Raw genomic sequence first — 19,681 nt, forward strand, 5'->3', positions numbered from 1 at the left:
AAGAGTTACAGTGGTAAGATAATTCCATTTATTGGTTGAATTTCTTTACTATCACCATCACAGTTATTCAGGATTATTTAAGAAGCCAAAAGTTACTTCAATTTTAGATGCCTCTCCTACTTGTTCGAATAACTGTTACAACACACATTTTTTATTCCAGAAGCGCAAAGAACAAAAATACCATACTAAAAAAGCATACAAACTTCAAACAGCTAGGCCACCACGTTTTTGGTAGCCATCACTTTCTCATCCAAATCATGTATTATCGTCAACTGTGTTCCTCTGATTAATTTATTACCAATTAATTTATTTTTTAGTACGTTGGTATAATACTAATGTATCAGGGAAAAAAATCATAAAAGGCACAAAAACCAGAAACACAACTAATAAAACATTGACATTTCGGAAACATGGTTTAGTGAAGTAAGTATCATATAATGGTTTGTTACATACATCAGGAATAGGAAGAGACCTCGTTAGATACATCTTCAAAAACTATTCGTTTTTGTGTACATCTCAAACTCAATAAAACTCGTTTTCTACATAAAACAACCAAATCAAGACTACATAATAGCAGCCAAACCGATTGCACCTCCATCTTCAGTTCTGGAATCTGAGGCAGATATTGAGCTTCGTGGTCTTGCTGAAAAACACCAAAATTGAGGGTTTTTAGAACACACCATAATATAGATGTGGATTTTATTTATATTTATATATGCATGTGTCATATGTATGGTTATCTCTAGATTCAAGAAGGTCCTTCCTTTCTTACCTACAACATTAGTGATTACGTTCACACTTTTTTGAACAGCAAGTGCTTTCAACTGGTTCCCAGTACCTACCAACAGCAAGCTTCTCATAAGCTGCTTTTGTTCCTTAAGACTACTCGTCTTCCCCAATGCTTCTTCAAATGCCAACAGATCTTGAGGCGTAATGCAAGGAAGTGACAGCAAAATCTATACAAATTTTCACAATAAACAATGCAAGATTTAATATTTAAGCTTTCCCTTAATACAAATGCTTAAAACTTTAGACCTTTAGTGTCCTACAAAATAAAACAGGTTGTACTGCGTTCGACGTGTATTGGACTGGGGCCGAGACTCATGCCAATTAGACAAAAAAATTTTGCAAAATTTTTGTCCCACTCAAAAAGGTGGGACATGGACTCGCTCTCGGTCTCTCGTTTATGAAAAAAGACGTAAATGCCCTTTTCATACTCATCATCAAAAATATCCCTACAAATCTTGTTCAGTCCCGTGTAAAAAAACGCAGCCTTACGGCTGCGTTCGTTACACATGACGGGACTGGATAAGGTCACTAGGGATATTTTCGATGATGAGAACAAGAAGAGCATTTACGTCTTTTTTCATAAACGAGAGACCGAGAGCGAGTCCATGTCCCACCTTTTTGAGTGGGACAAAAGTTTTGCAAATTTTTTTTGTCTAATTGGCATGAGTCTCGGCCCCAGTCCAATACACGTCGAACGCAGTACAACCTGTTATGTTCTGTGGGGCCCAAAGAAAAAAAAAATAGTGAAAAATTACTTACTTGTCTGGGTGTAGGGTCGTCCTTGCAAAAGTTTACAAATATTTCTCGACACAGACTAACAAGGTCAGCACTAGTAAAAGCATTTGACTCGAGTGCTAAACCTTGAATTATCCCCGAAAAAAGATCTTTACAAACAAATTGTCGAAGCTCAACATTATCGGTCAACATAGCTAGGTTGACCACAGCCCCACAGAAGGATGCAACCTTAATAGTCGACTCACCATCCGTCCATCTAAAAGCATCTAAACACAAACTCAACATCGGAACAGCTATATCCTTGTTCTTCAAAAGAAACCTGCACAAATCCACAATTATTTCAATTTTCAAATTAAAAAACTAAAAAAATATATTAAGGACTCATGTGCTGCTATACATATAACATATTACATACCCAACTAAAGAGGTTGACACGACATTAGAATCTTTAGAAGACTGTTCAGAATTGAGCCCAGGGTTCAACCCTGGGCCCCCCAAAACTGAAAGGAGAGTTGAAATCTCACGGGTTAAGCCACGGAGTAACTTTTCTTCCATTACTTCAACTTTCAAATCAGATCCACCTAAAACTCCATTAAAATCTGGAACTTTTGCTCGCCCTTCATCCAAGAGACCAGACCATGAGATTCTAAGAGCTTGATGAGAATATACAAGAAGAGGGTACATTAGTCTTTTTAACCATATGTCCCACAGATCAGAAGGACAGTTTTTCACTAATGGGATCAAAATCGAATGAACAAGTTGTCTTATATGTCTGAACTCCATTGACTGAATATTCTCAACCAGTGCTAAGTCAATCGCTTCAATATCCATGCATCTGAAAAACGAGTCTCCAACTGTTGTTGATAGACCCAGTACATTATACCTAGATCCAATACATAAAGACTGTTAAGGGCAAAATGGTAATTATGCCAGATTGGTTAATGGTTACTTAACTTACCCGCTATCTCGGATACCCTTTAACCAGTTTCGGATATCGGTTTCGTTTGGTTCTGGATTTCCGTCTTTTGTGTTTTGCAAGCCATCAGTGAAAGTTATTGTACCCTTGGGCATTTTCGTACTTTCACCAAGAAGACTTGTTCGTTCGGCATCAGTCATGATCATAGCAGACTTTATTTCTCCAGGTAACAATTGAGTGACAGATGGCGACCAAAGAGAATGCATAGCACGAAGAAGCTGAGAACAAAAAAGAAGAAACATTTTTTTTAGATATAATTTTGCTTAAAAGACTTTGAAATATATTTATAGTCTTACTTTGAGAAGAGGTGGGAGCATCCATGGGAGATGAGAAGCCAAAGGATGAGAAGGAGTAGAATTATTAACATTCAGATTTCCTTTTTTAACCCCACTTCTTTTAAGTGCTTTTTCAAAGAAAGTTACAGTGTGAAATAATGACCACATAAACTGTGTTTCACCACACAATTTAACCAGGCCTGATGGATCGGATAAATACATGTTTTGCCACTCGATTTGTGTCCATTGACTGCTTAAAGGCTCAAGCAACCAGGTCATAACTTCTTGCTGCTGTTGAGGTCTGTATTTAATTACATAAAAATTAGTAAATATCAATGAAATAAAGTAAAAGGTTAAAAGTGAATTACCCAGCTGCAGATGCGATAATGAGAAATGATTCACCAAAAAGATTGTGTTCACCACGAAGTAATTGACCTTCTTTTTGCAGATATGACACCATGTCTGCTATGCCCTGTTATCAACAAATATCAAATATTATAATCACAAATATTATGAGATAGGTGAGTTGAATTAATTAATTACCTTCATGTGAGGCAAAAGACGTGTGTCAGCAGTTTTGGCCAATCGTATAAAGGCTGTGCAAATATGTAATCTTGCATGTCTAGATCTACTAGTTGCAGGATCCTGTGTTAAAAAAAAAAAAAAAAAAAAAAGGCATGGTAGATAAGTAAATATTTAAATAAAGTAAGTCAAACTGGATTTTGTTTTTGTATAAAGAAAAAGTGAAAAGCATACCTTGACAGCTATTGGCAATGAGGTTAGGAGCTCAAAGAGTTTCTTGATAACACTTTCAACAGCATCCGGATAATACTTCAAGAAGGGTCCCAGTGCTTCTAAATAGTGCCCAAGAACTTCAACTAATTCAGGTTCACTCCATTTCAAAGAAAGAAGTTGTTGAAGTAGACCTGAAGTTCACAGTAAATGGTGTGTTAAAAGATCTGAGAGTATACACACAGTAAAAAAGTATAAAAAAGAACCTTCTAGAATTCTGCAAGAAGCAAGTTGAGCATCAGAAGCACTCCCATTCTCATCATTTTGACCATCAAAAACAGCTCCCAAAACATTCTCCACAGCAAGTTGCATGCTTTCTAGTATAGTTAAATTCTGAAATTTGAATTCAGAAAGGTATTCAAGTCTTTTTACATTTTTAACTTTCTTTCTATAACTTTTTTTACTGTGGTCATTTTTCTAGATAGAAGGGTAAAATGGTCATTTTTCATAATCAGACCTGAGAAGGCAGTGGGGAAAGAAGAAGGCTCTTAATGATCATAATGATTCTGTCTGAAACTTTGGTAATGGTTATAAGAGGTTTGAAAGAAGCAATAAGTCGAACCAATTCCAGCTGTAAATTCCAAGAATTAAAATTTAATAATGTTAGAAAAATGGAATAGATATATAAGATGGTTAATTGACCAGTTTGACCTCACATATATACTCACCAGCTTTGCACGATATTGGCCAAAATCTCCCATGCCCTCCACGTCATCACTCCATAATTCCAATACAGCAAGTTCATTTCCAGGGTTAGATTTTTCTTTTTTAAGCATTCTCTGAAAAGATATATCCAACATGATGCTACATATCTCATCATTTACAAAAGGTAAGATCTTTCTTTTATGATTATCAGTCTGCCCTGAACCAGGGGCAAGATTGTCAACTGACCCATCTCCAACTGTCTTTGGCTTCGAGAGTGAATCTCTCACTAATGCCTGATCAACAAACATTATCATGAATCTTTGAGTACATACTGTTATTAAAACACTAAACAAAAACTACTTGCAGAAACTTTTAATATACCAGTAAAAATACAAGGGACTGATAGTGAAGCTCGATCTTATAATGTCTGAAATACTGCACCATCTGCAAAAACATTTTCAAGTGAGGATCATACATCTTAATCACTTATAGTTCTCTAACATAAGATTAAATGACCATTTTACCCTCACATTTAACATTCCAACAAACGATTTTCACAATATTCTTTAAGTTTAACATGAATGGGGTTGAGATTTAAAAAAAAAAAAAGGACATATGAGTAAAGGGTTTGTGTCTGAATACATTAATCCAGGTTTTTTGCTTGACTCATTTAGTCTTTTTGTCCAGATTTAAGTAAAAAAGAAGCAGTTCTTTAGTTGATCTATTACCTTTTGTAAATAGAGAGATAGTATTTCACTATCACCAGTGATGCATTGCAAGTTTGTAGAACCAAAAGACACCAAACTTTCACATATAGACTCTGCAAACTCAAAGTCACTATCACTAATAATGCCAGAATTTGTCTCTGATACCCGTAAAAACTCTGTAGATACATTCATCAATATGACAAGAATGCTGCTCATTGCAGAATCAAAATCAGAATCTGCATCAGCAGGTCTCCTCCTACAGACCATCATCTGGTTGTTAATAAGTGAAACCAGGGGCTAAAAAGTCAATAAACTTATAACATAGCCAACATACCAATTGCTTACCTAGAGGACACGAGCTTGAAAAACTCACACGCATGAAGTCGGAAATCAGGAGAAGATAGTAGAAAGCCACAACTAGTTGAAAGGAAGAATGGTTGTTAGAAATTTAGAATATAATAAGTGGAAGTGTTTTTTATAAAAGTAAAAAAAGATGATACATACCCATGGATTGTGCCATATTTTGAAAGATAAGGCACTGGGGCCCATTCAGCATATGCATTGATGGCATTAAGAGTAGCTGTTACTGTAGCTGCATGCTGCTTTGCAACTTCAAGTTGTTGCCTACCTGCTTCAGTCATGGCAGCTCCAAAGTGTCTTTCTAATAACTGAATGAAAAGTGTAATAAAATAAGAACAGGTATGAAATTAATACAGACATCCATAACCATTAATTAAACAATAAACAATACTTACTGTATACAACAATGGAAGGATTTCAGGCAAAGATTCAGTTAACCCACGTAACAACAGTCTACGTCGATCACCTGCATAGATTAAAAGTAAAAAAATTAGTGAATTTTATAAAGAAATATCAATAAGATAAGAGAGAATAGTTGTAACTTGTAACTCCAAACCTTCTAAGTCTTCGTTATGAACAGTGATATCTTCAGGAAGCCACCTCAGCATCATACACACCATCTCAGCCTACAACTAGAACAAAAATCAGCTTCAACATTTAGTGAAAAGCAAATAAAAAAGAACAGGAAATGGATTTTCTTTACATGTGTGGGGCCAGAGTTGGAAAGAGCTACTAGAGATGGAACAAGTTCTTGCCATAGACTTACGCCTTCTCTCCTGACTATCTGTATCAAAGATAGATACAAGATGATGATGACAAAGCAAATAAACCAATTGCATGGAGCTTATGAAGCTAAAAAAGTTCAAAATGAAAATAGAAGTAGACCTCAGCAATTAGAGCAGCTGTTTGACTTTTTAGAGCCCACTCTCCAGAACTGTTTGCAATTTCGTTCATTAAATCCATAGAAACTTTTGCAAATTCTCGTCTTTCTTCAGGGCTCAATTCTTCCCATCTTAGTCGCACTAGATGCTGCATGCAATAACATAATCATTAAAAAAAAAAAGATCTGTTGTTAGAGGCAGTTATGTTGACCCATTTACCTAAAAATGGGTTGATTTGAGCCAGGGTTAGGTTTTATCTGTAACAGGTCAAAAGCATTGAAAGTCTGACCAAGTGCCTACAGCCTCCTAAATTTTTGTTTATAAAACTCAAAAAACAAAAAGGATAAAGAAGGGTTTTGGCAAAGATAAACAGTCATGTTACTTTTATTTACATCACTAGATGAGAAGAAAAAATCAGCATAGAAGTAAGAAAAGAACCTGCAATAATTTGAATGCATGCAGACGAACTTCAGAAGGCCAATCTTTCTTGACTAAAAGAAATGATGTGCTTGCCAAAACACGAACATCCCCAGATTTTACCTATAGAAAAAAGGATAATTAAGGCTCATTAAGCAAAATATATGTGGATACCAATATCCATAGTAAAACAGTAAATACTTTTCCATAGATCGACATTGCATAACAATATAAAGAAACCCAATCACATATAGTGTCTAGAGACATGTAGGGAATTGTTAGCTATGATTTTTGTAATTAGTCACATGCTTATCACAAGCATATAAGTTGTTAGAAAGTTAAGTTAGTTACCATTCTGTTAGTGATTAGTTAAAACGTGTATAAATGTTTCTCATTTCGTTTGTAACAATTCATTCAATCAATGAAGAAGACTTTTCCGACTCTTTCTTCTTTCAACTGTAACATGGTATCAGACTGAATTTGATCCTTTTCCACTGTCCATCATCTTCTTCAATTACTCAATTTCTCCTTCGTCAAGTCTGAATATCTGATTCTGATAATTCTTATGTTGTTAATGCCACTGCTCCTTTCTCTCTTGGATCTTCTGATAATCCAAGAGAGAATATGAAGACTACATTACTTGAGGTGAATGATGTCCACTAAAAACTATAGATGGCAAGGGTTTATGACATAATCATATGCCTCAGCAACCAATACTTTTTAGACCCTCTAGTACCCACAACAGTGACATCAGGTTTTAGTAATAGGTGTAAATTGTAGCAGGTGATGCATAGACTGGAACAACTTGATCATTAGTTTAAGCACATCTTCTTCTCCTTTAACACAATCAAGTTTCACATTAGGCCTACAGTTGTATGTATAGCTTTGAGCTTTCCACTCTTCTATTCTTCATACTATAATTTCTTTATAACACTTGTCCAGTTCTTTGTTCTTTTTGTTTCTCAATACTTTTAGCGATAGTTTATTTCTAACTTGTAAAACCTTTCAACTCTAGCATCATATGAAGGATTAAGTTTGCCAAAAACCTCAAAAGAATGTACAGATTTTTCAAAAGTGACATGAAATAAATTTCAAAATCTATTGAGAAGTGAAACATGTGGAACCTCAGATGAACCTAAAATTAATTTTTCTCAATTACTAACAACTAACACAACATTGCAGAAGTTCGTTCATCGCATTTCCATACATAACTTCACATACGCTAAAAAAAATCTTCAAAATACGCTACATCCACTGATTCGTAGGCAGCGTATGATCAAACTTGCGAAATAAACACGTTTTGCAACCAAAACCCGAATAGTGCAAGAGAATGGACGTAATATACTCACAGATCGATGAAATTTTTTGTAAAATAAAACACAAATGAACATACAGATTCTAAGTACGACATAGCCGATTTGCGATCGTCGGACGAAGAGCTCCAGCCAAGGGCGGCGACGATAGCTCGGGCAACATCGCTCGCTGTACCACTGCTGTCCATGGTCGCGGCAACGACTAACGTGTGAGTGAGGGTTTTAGAAAGAGGAAAGCTTGCAATGGTAATGTTCTAAACCACAGTTTTAAGTTTAAAAAAAGTTATACCTTTTCTTTCTTAATTTACAACTTATTATATTTTAATATATTTATTTTCTAAGGCTAAGAGGTATCAATTTTTTCTTTTTAATACCTACACTTAATATTTGGCAAGGAGTAATAACACTCTTAGCATTCAACTTTTTATATTTTCTTTTTTATAATTTAATTTAATTACTATATTTTAATAAATATATTTTTTGTATTTACTTTTTGTAATTTAATTTAATTACTTTATTTTAATAAAAAAAATATTTTTTGTAGTGATGGAAGGTTTGAAGATCTTTTTTTATTGGTTTTTGGGATTTTTTTTTGTTTGAGATGAAGACATTTTTTCTTAAATTGTGAGAGCTTGTGAAAAGGATATGGTATTTTGTGTGTGTAAATTGGGGAGAGTGTGGTTTAATTTATATTAGTTGAATTGGTAGTTGAATATATATATATATATATATATATATATATATATATATATATATATATATATTAAATCACAAATAAATAGTTGAGGTTGTTGAGTCCATATAGAGGTGGCAATGAGTCGACCTGGGTTGCGTTTGGGTTCAACCCATTTATTAATTGGATTGAAAATTTCAACCCAACCCAACCTGTTTATTTAAATGGGTTGATATTTCCAACCCAACCCAACCTTTCAGATAAATGGGTTGTCATCGGGTTGACCCGTTTATGCAATTCCCAAACCAACCAATTAAATAAATTAGTTAAATTTGGGTTGACCCATTTAAAATAAAAAGAATAAATAAATTAACTAAAGACTACACCACTTAAATTAGTTACATACTTGAATAAAATTTCAATGTATGACAAAAGCACAATCACAATTCACATATACAAAGAAATTATTAAAATAACATTAAAGATATTTAATTTCTAAGAGATTTTTTAGAGTGGTTAGTGTTGTCGGTGTCAAGCAAAAAGGTAGAAATTAGGATTCTATTTTTTTAAAACATAAATAATAATACAAACATTGTAATTTATAAACTAATACGTAGATTAATACATGATAATATTTTAATAATTATTAAATTTAATATAAATTAAAGTTAAATGGGTTGGTAGGTTGAAAACGGGTTGATAGTTTTTACCCAACCCAACCTATTTATTTAAATGGTTTAGATGGGTTGACCCATTTAATATAAATGGGTTGAAAATCTCAACCCAACCTGCTAATTTTGGGTTGGGTTCGGGTTGGGTTAGTGGGTTGGATCAGTTTTTGCCAGCTCTAAGGCCATAGATAGAGAACTGAGATATTTAATTTTCAACCATATATTACTTTGAATGTACCACCGATTATATGTTGCAATCCCAAAAAAAAAAATGTTTCACCCGATCAAAGTTATTTGTTTCTTTCTCTTACTTCTTGCTTTGAGCTTGGCGAGCCCCTTAGCGAGAGCTAAGGGGTGGTATTCTAAATCCATGGCGAGCTAAGCGAGTGGCTTTGGCGAGTGTCACTCCGCTTGGCTTAATAGACCAATGTATTCTTATCAGATTTTCATATTCGGTTTTTTAGTTTAACCGATTAGATGTTAGACGATCGGTTTTCTATTCAATCAATTCAATTGTGAGTTCAACTAATTTAGTAGTGGTGTGTGTCAGCCTTAAGTTATGTATACTTCAGATAACCTAATTGATCGAGTTATTTAATTTTCTTTTGAAATGAACTTTTTTTTTATAACGGGCTAAGTTAAATGATTAAATCTAACTATTCAAGTCCAATAAACCGTTTCAAACAAGTTTTTTACCGGTTCTATCACACAGCCCGATTTTTTAAATAATCGTTGGTTTCAATTTGGTCTAGAAATTGACATAAAGTCGGTTATTGTTCAAACGATATCGTCCCCAGTTCCTTGTCCGACCGAATGATTAGAACCAATTTTTAAAGCGTTGGCTTTAATCAAACAATTTTAACATTTCATTTTAAATTGATTATTGATCTTTGATGTTATGTTAAACCGTTTTATATGTCATTTTCTATTATTTGACTTCGCATACGAGGGTATACGAGGTGGTATCGTTATTATTTGAGAAGAAAACAAATTTAACAAAAATAATTATTTTAAAAATAATAATAATAATAATAATAATAATAATAATAATAATAATAATAAAGACATGACTCATATAGTCATCGAAACCATCGGTGGACTTTCAGGGTATGCGATTTCGTCATTTTGATTGTAATTTTTGGGTTATACATGCAATTTCATCAAAAGTATAATTTTTCTTTTCAAATTTTACCATTACAAAAGTGCATATGACATCTGGTCATATATGATTTCGTTTGACCTCACCCATAATTATAGTCATATTTTAACAATCAACATGAGGCCAACATAATTTTGTCAAACTCATAATGTCTAATACACTATAATACACTATGTGTAACACCCCAAAAATCATAAGGTAAATTTTTCATTTTTAAATTAATCATAAACACTATTTATCTTTTTTTCAATCATTCAAAAGTATATTAGAGTAAAAATAGTTATCAGAGTACAATCTCAAAATCATAAAGTTGCGAAAACATGGGTGGATGCACTGAAATAAAGTCGAGCCCTTCCCTTTCAAACCGGAAGTACCTAAAACCATAACCATAAAACCCTAAGCACAAAGCTTAGTGAGTTCCTCAAAATACCATATACTATACATATCGTTGGGACTAGCCCTCACATTAGGCCCATCCCACCATAATGGGCCTAATCCGCATATAATAGGCCTAACCCGACATACCACGCAATAGTCACAAAGGCAGCTAGCATCCTACATAACATACATTGGGCCTAGCCCTTCCTGATCCATGGGCTCAACCCAACATACAAATGGATCTAGCTCGTCATATAATGGGTCTAGCCTAACATACCATGCAAGAGTCACAAAGATAACTAGCATAACAGATCCTAGTGGGTCGGCATTAGTGTCTTCGACCCACGAGTACAGTGATGAGACTCACCCCAATCCGAGATAACCGAACAAATGTGTTGTTGCTACCGGAATCCTCATGCTGAACATAATTGATACATAATATTACTACACCTATTAGTGTTACCAACTATCTAATTAACTATTACGATTTAAGGCAGTGTACCTTCTCGCAAATAATATATCACTAACAGTCGTGTATCAAACACTGGGAACAAATTTAATTATTTAATTTAATTACTAAAAATTAACCTAAAAACAAGCAAAAGTTAAATTGGTTTTTATCTGATTTTGCAAGTTTAGACAAACTTAAACACTTAACTAACAATTTCAGTCAATTGCTGAAAACATTTATGTTTAGTTGAATCTACTTCTCCTCTATGGTTCACTACTAATTACGGATTATTAAAGTTGGTTATCAAATATTATGTTATTAGCAATTCATGTAACATCCCAAAAATACGGTCCAAAAGTTTCATTTTTAATTTATAAATGAAACCATAGTAATCCAAATCATCTCATTAAAAACATAAATGATGGTATCTCAAAACATCATATCAAAACACTGTATCAAAATCACATGTCCAAATATCAAAGTAAATCATCCCAGGCTAAACGTTGTGGTGTGTGCAATGCAGTCGTCCCGAGCTCTTCCCCTTACTAGCGGAAGTACCTGAAACCAAAACTGAAAACTGTAAGCACGAAGCTTAGTGAGTCTCTCCAAACTACCACATACCATAAATATAATCAAGCTACTAAGAGATACCCCCCCCCCCCCCCACATACACACACACTCAAGGAGATACGGGCCCCGCCCACACTCGGCTGACTACGAGATACGGGCCCCGCCCATACTCGACTAACTGTGAGATACTGGCCCCGCCCACACTCAACTGCTAAACATACATACATGTATCACACAAACAACAAGTATAATCAATCTATCATTTAGCCCTATATTCATACTCAAGTAATGTTATTAGATACGGGCCCCGCCTACACTCGGCTATCTATGAGATACGGGCCTCGCCCACACTCAGCTACTAATCAAACATATACAGGCCGACCTTGGTGCCTTCGACCCATTCACACCAGGAGGCAAACTCACCTCACAAAACTAACTGTGAAATCTCGCGTGAGGAATCTCTCACGGCTACTCCAACGACTCCCCCAACTATCATTATCACAATAACACTTGGTCAAAATCTGATAATCCTTCTTAGGATAAAATGACCATTTTACCCCTAGTCAAAGTCAACATGCTGGTAAAAGTCAATGTTTCGGGTTGACTCAATTCACCGAGTTGACCCATCAACTCGTCGAGCTCTATAAATCAAAAGTCCTGAAATCGCGATCCAACTCGTCGAGTCATCCTCCTAACTCACCGAGTTCCCTGGATACTTATGGTCGCGATAAAGCGAGTCAACTCGTTGAGTCATCCTCAGACTCGTCGAGTTCTATCATATTCAGAATCGGGACATTCCAACCCAACTCCTCGAGTACTTTTACAGACTCGATGAGTTCCTCTATTTGTTTGGGTCATCTTAACGGATTAAGCCTCTATACTTCAGATCTAAGCTTCTTCATTCTCATACACACTAAAAACGTCTTTTTAAGGGTAAAGTTTCCAACTTTACCCATTAATACCCTCTTTCGACCGGTTTAGCTCAAACCCTAACTCTTTGGGACTTAGATCTTGGTCCACAAGTCGTACTTGCACCAAACTATAACATACAAACAAAGATTTAGGCCTTAAACACTTCATGAACACATAAAGCTTCCACCTTTCACTCCATGCATGGCCTTTTGGAGCTTAAAAGGCCAAAAATAACATCCTATGGCTTGCATGGGTCTTCAATGGCCATAAAGTTTGCACCTTTATGCCATGAAAGCCCTTAATGATTCCAGATCTGGTGGTTCACTCACTTAGGGTGTCTATATCCCAAAGATCAAGCTTCTTGGACCAAAAACTCAATAAAAATATGATAAAGAGATCTAATAAGCTACTAAGCAAGTTTGAGACTTGTTTACCATAAAATGATGAGGAAGAAACAAAGTTGTTGGAATTTGTTAAGAAAATGAAGTTGTTTACTAACTGAAATTCCTAGATTTTTTTGAGATTCATTGAACTTTTCAATGGCATGTTTAATCTCGATTATGCCCTCTCAAGTTTGTGACTGGGATGACGAGGATCACAAACAAGGTGTGAATAATCATGCAAATTAGTTTGGTACACTTAATGTTACAAATCATCCAATCAATGTGCCGGTTAACCACACACGCTCCATTGATCCATGATTAACATCAAACCACCCTTTGTCACACATTGTCAGTCCCAGATTAGCGTGTCGGGTAACCACACACGCTCCACTAACGACTTAACAAGGTGCAAAGTGTAATTTTATGGGTTAGCGCCAAATTCACATTTTTTTTCTAAGTAACTAAGATTAAGAATTTATAAGTGTTTAGTTGCTTGGTATTTTCATTATACTGTTAATGAGAATTAATGTCCTATCTTACTCATTCGGCTAACGACCCTCCACCAGTCAAGGAAGCGGTGAGTGAGAGTGGACACCCATTAAACCACTATTTTATAGGCAATAACCTTATACCCCCCCCCCCCCTTATAGACCGACTTCGTGAATGAGACCTACTAACGGTAAGACTGACATTTTACTTATACATATATAATATATTAGACTTGTAATTTTATATAATATAAGGGTGTATTTAAAAATTTTAAAATACCAGATGGTTTAGTCTATTAATAAATTATACTCTTAATTTGATTAATCTTAAACCATGTTTTTATGGATTTACTAAACTTCTCTTTTAATTAAACACTTTAATTAATTTAATAATGTTCATAAGGTCTAATTGAACTATTCAAGGCATCTAGGTCATTAAAATTTCAAAATTAAATCTATTTAATAAAATTTTAAGTTATGAACACATGAGATGCATATTTTGAAATCTTTCACTTACTAGATGTTTTAGAATTCAATATTACAAATTAAAACCTTTTAACTAAACTTTTTAAATTCCAAAACTTGATGGCAAGTTTTGAAACTCTTCAAAACCTTTTGGATTCCAACTTGATGACAAGTTTTGTAACCATCCAATACTCTTGAATTCCATAACTCGTAAGTTTAATGTTATTTTAATGGATGAGACTTTCATGTTCCATAACTTGAGGACAAGTTATGAAACTCATTAAAAACATTTAGATCAATTTTAACAAATAAAATTACCATATAATTCATTATTGATCTAACTAAACTCATAATAAATTATACTCTTAATTTAACTAATCTTAAACCATGTTATTATGGATTTATTAAACGTCTCTTTTAATTAAACACTTTAATCAATTTAATAAAGTCCATAAGGTGTAATTGAACTATTCAAGGCATCTAGGTTATTAAAAATTCAAAATTAAAACTATTTAATTAATTTTTAAGTTATGAACCCAAGAGATGCATATTTTGAAACCTTTCGGTTACTATATGTTTTAGAATTCAATATTGCAAATTAAAACCTTTTAACTAAACTTTTCAAATTCCAAAACTTGATGGCAAGTTTTGAAACTCTTCAAAACATTTTGGATTCCAACTTGATGACAAGTTTTGTAACCATCCAAGACTCTTGAATTCCATAACTTATGAGTTTAATGTTATTTTAATGGATGAGACTTTTCATGCTCCATAACTTGAGGAAAAGTTAGGGAACTCATTAAAAACATTTAGATCAATTTCAACAAATAAAATTATCATATAATTCATGAGTGATCTAATTAAACTTATAAAGCAAGATAATATCAAATCAACAACTTACAAGTAACTTTGTTTATCATATAACCAACAATTATCTTAAAACTTTGACAAATATCTTTTGATTGGATGAGTATGATCACTACCATGTCAGGAAAAAAAAAAACAGATTTTATGATACAAAACAGTTTGTGGTGGGGATCCTAATCCAATATAGGCCAAAAAACCCGAAAATCTGCCATCTGCCAGTGCAACTCGTCGAGCCAGGCTTTGGACTCGTCGAGTTCATCAATGGACTCGGCGAGTTCAACTTGGCAGAAGGCCATTTTCAGTTTTTTCAACTTTGAACAATTTCCAAATGCAACTATATAACAGAAAACTACCTATGGCTCTAATACCACTGTTGGGTTTTGTATATTATAACACTCCTATGGTGTACATACAACCTAATAGCTTTGGATCTAAGTTTTCTCTAGTTATACATGCAATAAAACTTCCAAAGCATGAAGCCTACAACTAGCATACAATTTTGGTATATGAATCATAAAACTAGTTAGAATAATACCTCTTTATTGTAGTTTGTAGTTTTGGTCTTTCAATAGTTTAGCACCTCAAGTGTGATGTATCAGATGGTTCACAAGCACCATGAACAAACGAAGACTTTGAGAGAGAGGCTAGACACTAAGGGCCGATTTTAGCTAAGAGATAACACATATATATTGTAGGATTCCAAGAAGCATGGGTAATGTCACACCCCCAAACTAGAACGGCGGAATCGTTCGAGGGTGGATGACTTCATGTAGTATCGTAACAGTTGAATACATAGTAAAGAAAGTAAACACAGCCATCATATATATAATTTAAGAGTTACATTCTTAAATGATACTTGTTTCAAAAACAAATTACAATATGATAGCAAAATGAGTTTAAAATTGACGCCATAGCATCACTTCTTCAAAAGCTGAAGTTTACCTGTATTACTGAATCCCTGAGAAATACAAGTAGATTTGAAAGAGTAGATCAGCATTTAAGCTGGTGAGTTCATAAGTATTTAATGTCAATGTTTGTATAAATTTAAATGAATTTGTTTGTAGATGTTTGAAAACTCCTAGAAAATCCCATATTTCCTACTAGTATAAAAGTAGTCTTCTACTAAGACCCGACTGTTTCGAATGTTGTTTCTAAAATTCCAATATTTTTCCATAAGTATAAGGTAGTTAAAAAGTTCCAAAAACTATTATGCATTAGTGTTTTTTTCATGCCTAGAATACCATATTTATGTATGTAAAAGAGTCGCTAAGGCATTAGATAACCCCGTAAATCAACGTGTTTTTAATACTCCATGTGAGTTTTATAACCATACTATTGACCATGAGTGCATGTAACAATGTTCTTCAGACGTTGGAATGTTATGAAGTTTGTCACCCCAGACCTGCCGGTCTAACTGTAGCTAACAGTTTAGGTGTGGAATTGTCAATCCCGTATAGATCTATACACAAGTATCACACTCTCCCTACAAGAGATTATGATATATATAATACAGGATTTTAACTGCATACTTGAAAGTACGTAAAGTTGAATGTCTCACAAAACTTAGTATCAAATAGATTTACGTATGAAAAGTTCATTTGTTATTGTATATGAAAGTATTTCCCTGATATAGTACTCATAGTATGTAAAATCTCTTGAATATCTAGTAAACTATACCTATTATAGTTTTTCTCAAATGTATGATTCGTTTGTATGATAAACCCTAGTGCAGTATCAGCTTGGTATGTAGGTATAACATTTGTAATAACATTATTGGACATTATACACCAATATATAAATAAAGTGTTTGATATTGGTATAACAACATGTTTTTACTCTTGAAGGACAAAATGTTATTGAATAAGTGTTGCATGCGAACGTTTTCATATGATAGTTATGAATCACGTATGATTTGTTATATAAAGATAAGTGTAGTAAAAGCTTAATGTTTTCCACACGAGAGTAACCGTGTGTTTACTTGTATCCCCCCCCCCCCTAAAGTGTATAAAAGCATTTATAAAGCATTTGAAAACGTAGTTGTAGGGGTATGAACTCACTTGATAGACAGGAGAAGGTGAAACGAAAATTGAGTAGAACTTCGACTAGGGAAAGTTGAATTTCTCGGGATTCTCGGGAGTGAAAAACCTTCATTCGAAACTTAGATATGAAGACCGGGGCTTCAGGGGGTTTAAACGCAGAGCTTCGGCACGAGAGAGAGAGAGAATAAATGAGCAATGGAACCCAACACCTTCGGCTGCTATTTATAGCCCCATTTTGGGCGTCGCGTCGTGGTACACGTCACCACGTCGTGGTGAGGGATTCTATCCTCTTCCGTTGACAAGACGTTTGCTGACGCACCTGGCACCCATCAATCACATTACCACGTCGTGGTGACATGACAGCCTTAGATTTTGTGCCGAAAACTTGTAAAATTCGTAACTTCCGCGTACAAGCTCCGTTTTTAACGTTCTTTATATCCACGCGTAGGTGAGATTATGCTCTACAACTCTCGTTTAGACTCTGTCGGCAAATTTCGACTTTATATTTATTTTTTTTTTATTTATTTATTTTAACAGGTCGGGACACAAAAGGTCCGTTAAAAATCCATAACTTCTTCATGCGAGGTTCGTTCTCGTCAGAATTTATACCGTTGTGCTACTATTGTTGAGATCTTCGATTCTCATTTAGGTTGTATCGGCTAAAAATCTCTCGATCTCTATTTCGGGTATTTTAGCTGTTTGCTGCTATATTCGGAACTTAAAAAAAATTCATAACTTTCTCATACGAAGTCAGATTTGGACGTTCTTTTATATACGCATAAGGTCTAATGATATCTACAACTTTTATTTAGATACCTAAGGCTAAATATAATTGTATTGAAACTTCGCGTTTTACGCTTATCGATATTGCCGGTTTTTAGTGTGATTCTTAGATTGGTCATAACTTCTTCGATATAACTCGGATTTTAGTGTTCTTTATATTTCTGAAACCCTTGATACGATGTTTATCATTTTATGTAACCTAATAGAGACTTTTGAACATTCAAATTTTGATGCAAATTTCATTACATTAAAAGAGATTACAAATTCTTGACTTAATAAGTCATTACATTGATTCGAAAATATCGGATTGTCATAGGTAAAACCTAATCCATACACTTAGGTTATGATCCATATCTCATGTGGGCTAACTTTTCATGGATACTTACATAAACTTAGCACATCATGGATCAATAGCCCAAACAATATACATTGATTTACATAACTAGTCCTCGTTAATTTAACTAGTCTCTTTTGATCACTAAATTAATTCCAAATTAATTATTGATCAATACTAAATATTATGATTTCTCATTTAATATATTATACTTATAATATATCAGTAAATCATAAATATCATCTTTCTCAAATATCCATCATGTTAGATTATTTTGGTGAAGGTAACCCAAATGGACCATGCTATTATCGAGTCAAGTACATATCAGTTATAGTTATGGGCTTAGACACCTAATCCAACAGAGTCATCAAGTTAGAAACTTTATACCTCCTGGAAGTTGATGGAGATGATTAGAGCTTTAATCCACAAACTCTAAGCCAATCAATGATTATAACAATATCTCTTCTTCTCCAAAGCACACCAAAAGAACACACCAAGCTAGGCTTGAAATTCACACAACAGAGGCTTGGGTTTTTAACTTAGGGTTAAATGGGATGGAGGCTAAAGATAATAGGGTTTGAGAATGAGTTAAGGCCTTTAAATAGGGTCCAAGACCCTAAATTAGTGTTTTAGACTTAGTCGCATACACCTATCGTACATTACGTACGACCATTGTACACGAAGGAGTCTTCACGATTAATCCAACCAAGTATGCCCATTGTACATCCCTTGTACTCCCAACGTACTCGGAAACCCCCTTACCACTCTATCTTCCGATATCCATAAATTATTCGTTCTAACTCCGATTCTGACGATCCTTATATCCACAAAAAGGTAACGAGAAGCTCTACAATCCTATCAACTCTCTTTTTCCTTAAAACCTTTCAAACTTAAATCCTAAATTTATAAAAGACCTAGACCATCGCCTTTTTACCAATATACCCTTGTGCTCCAAAGCACAAAACAAACTCTCGGATCACCTTACTCTACATTACCCACATCCAAAGGGGTCTAAACCCTTATTTCCCCTAAAGTTTGAAGCTTTATGATAATTGATCTTCAGGTCACGGCCCCGAATTATGAAACGATTCGAAACAGGGTGTTACACTATGTGATCCTTTTTTATATGCATGTCTTAAAAGAGTTTAAATCATTTTATGATTAAAATTAATTTTATGGTAACTTAAATTATAGGTTTTGTTTGTGATTTGATATTACATATTAGGTCTCGTCTGAAAGACTTTTATACCCAATAGTCATTATAGAATGATATTTGCTAATAACATATGATCATATAAGGTCGCACCTTATAGAAAGTTATTACTTATTGCTTATTTATTAGAGCAATTTGATTATTAATAGATATAATCAATAATTATATTTGATTGGAAAAACATTATTTTATTGAAATAATACTTTACCAACATATTAAGAATTATTTTTTCTAGGAAATAATAACAAAAGAGAGCAAAAACTAGTTATATTCATAAGGTATGAATATATATGTTATATACAACTGTTTGGGCACTTTAAGTAAGTCATTTAGTTGAATTGTAACTAGCTAGTTATATCTTATGTGTAAGACACTCAACTTTGACTCTCAAAAGAGTTAAACTTG

General features: G+C 34.1%; 1 protein-coding gene across 3 annotated transcripts; it reads right to left on the bottom strand.

Annotated features, from left to right (window-relative positions):
* Nucleotides 1-374: 374 nt before the first annotated feature.
* Nucleotides 375-8,148, bottom strand: LOC111909683 (protein HASTY 1). 3 transcript variants are annotated; one of them, XM_023905460.2, is made up of 22 exons: nt 7,971-8,148; nt 6,599-6,700; nt 6,165-6,308; nt 5,983-6,063; nt 5,836-5,905; nt 5,675-5,745; nt 5,424-5,587; nt 5,265-5,336; nt 4,941-5,175; nt 4,594-4,656; nt 4,236-4,505; nt 4,025-4,138; nt 3,774-3,900; nt 3,532-3,701; nt 3,319-3,420; nt 3,144-3,247; nt 2,797-3,076; nt 2,483-2,718; nt 1,940-2,407; nt 1,549-1,843; nt 773-956; nt 375-643 (listed from the first exon to the last, which is right to left on the bottom strand). In XM_023905460.2, exons 1-22 carry the CDS (start codon nt 8,076-8,078, stop codon nt 564-566), a joined length of 3,540 nt encoding a protein of 1,179 aa, XP_023761228.1. In that variant the 5' UTR covers nt 8,079-8,148; the 3' UTR covers nt 375-563. The 3 variants fall into 3 exon arrangements, with proteins under 3 accessions (XP_023761228.1, XP_023761229.1, XP_023761230.1); XM_023905461.3 differs by lacking the exon at nt 7,971-8,148 and adding an exon at nt 6,380-6,466 and having other exon boundaries at nt 6,599-6,669; XM_023905462.3 differs by lacking the exons at nt 6,599-6,700; nt 7,971-8,148 and having other exon boundaries at nt 5,836-5,911; nt 6,165-6,210.
* Between the last annotated feature and the right edge of the window lie 11,533 nt (nt 8,149-19,681).

This window comes from Lactuca sativa, chromosome 2 (assembly GCF_002870075.4).
Source record: "Lactuca sativa cultivar Salinas chromosome 2, Lsat_Salinas_v11, whole genome shotgun sequence".
Taxonomy (NCBI): domain Eukaryota; kingdom Viridiplantae; phylum Streptophyta; class Magnoliopsida; order Asterales; family Asteraceae; genus Lactuca; species Lactuca sativa.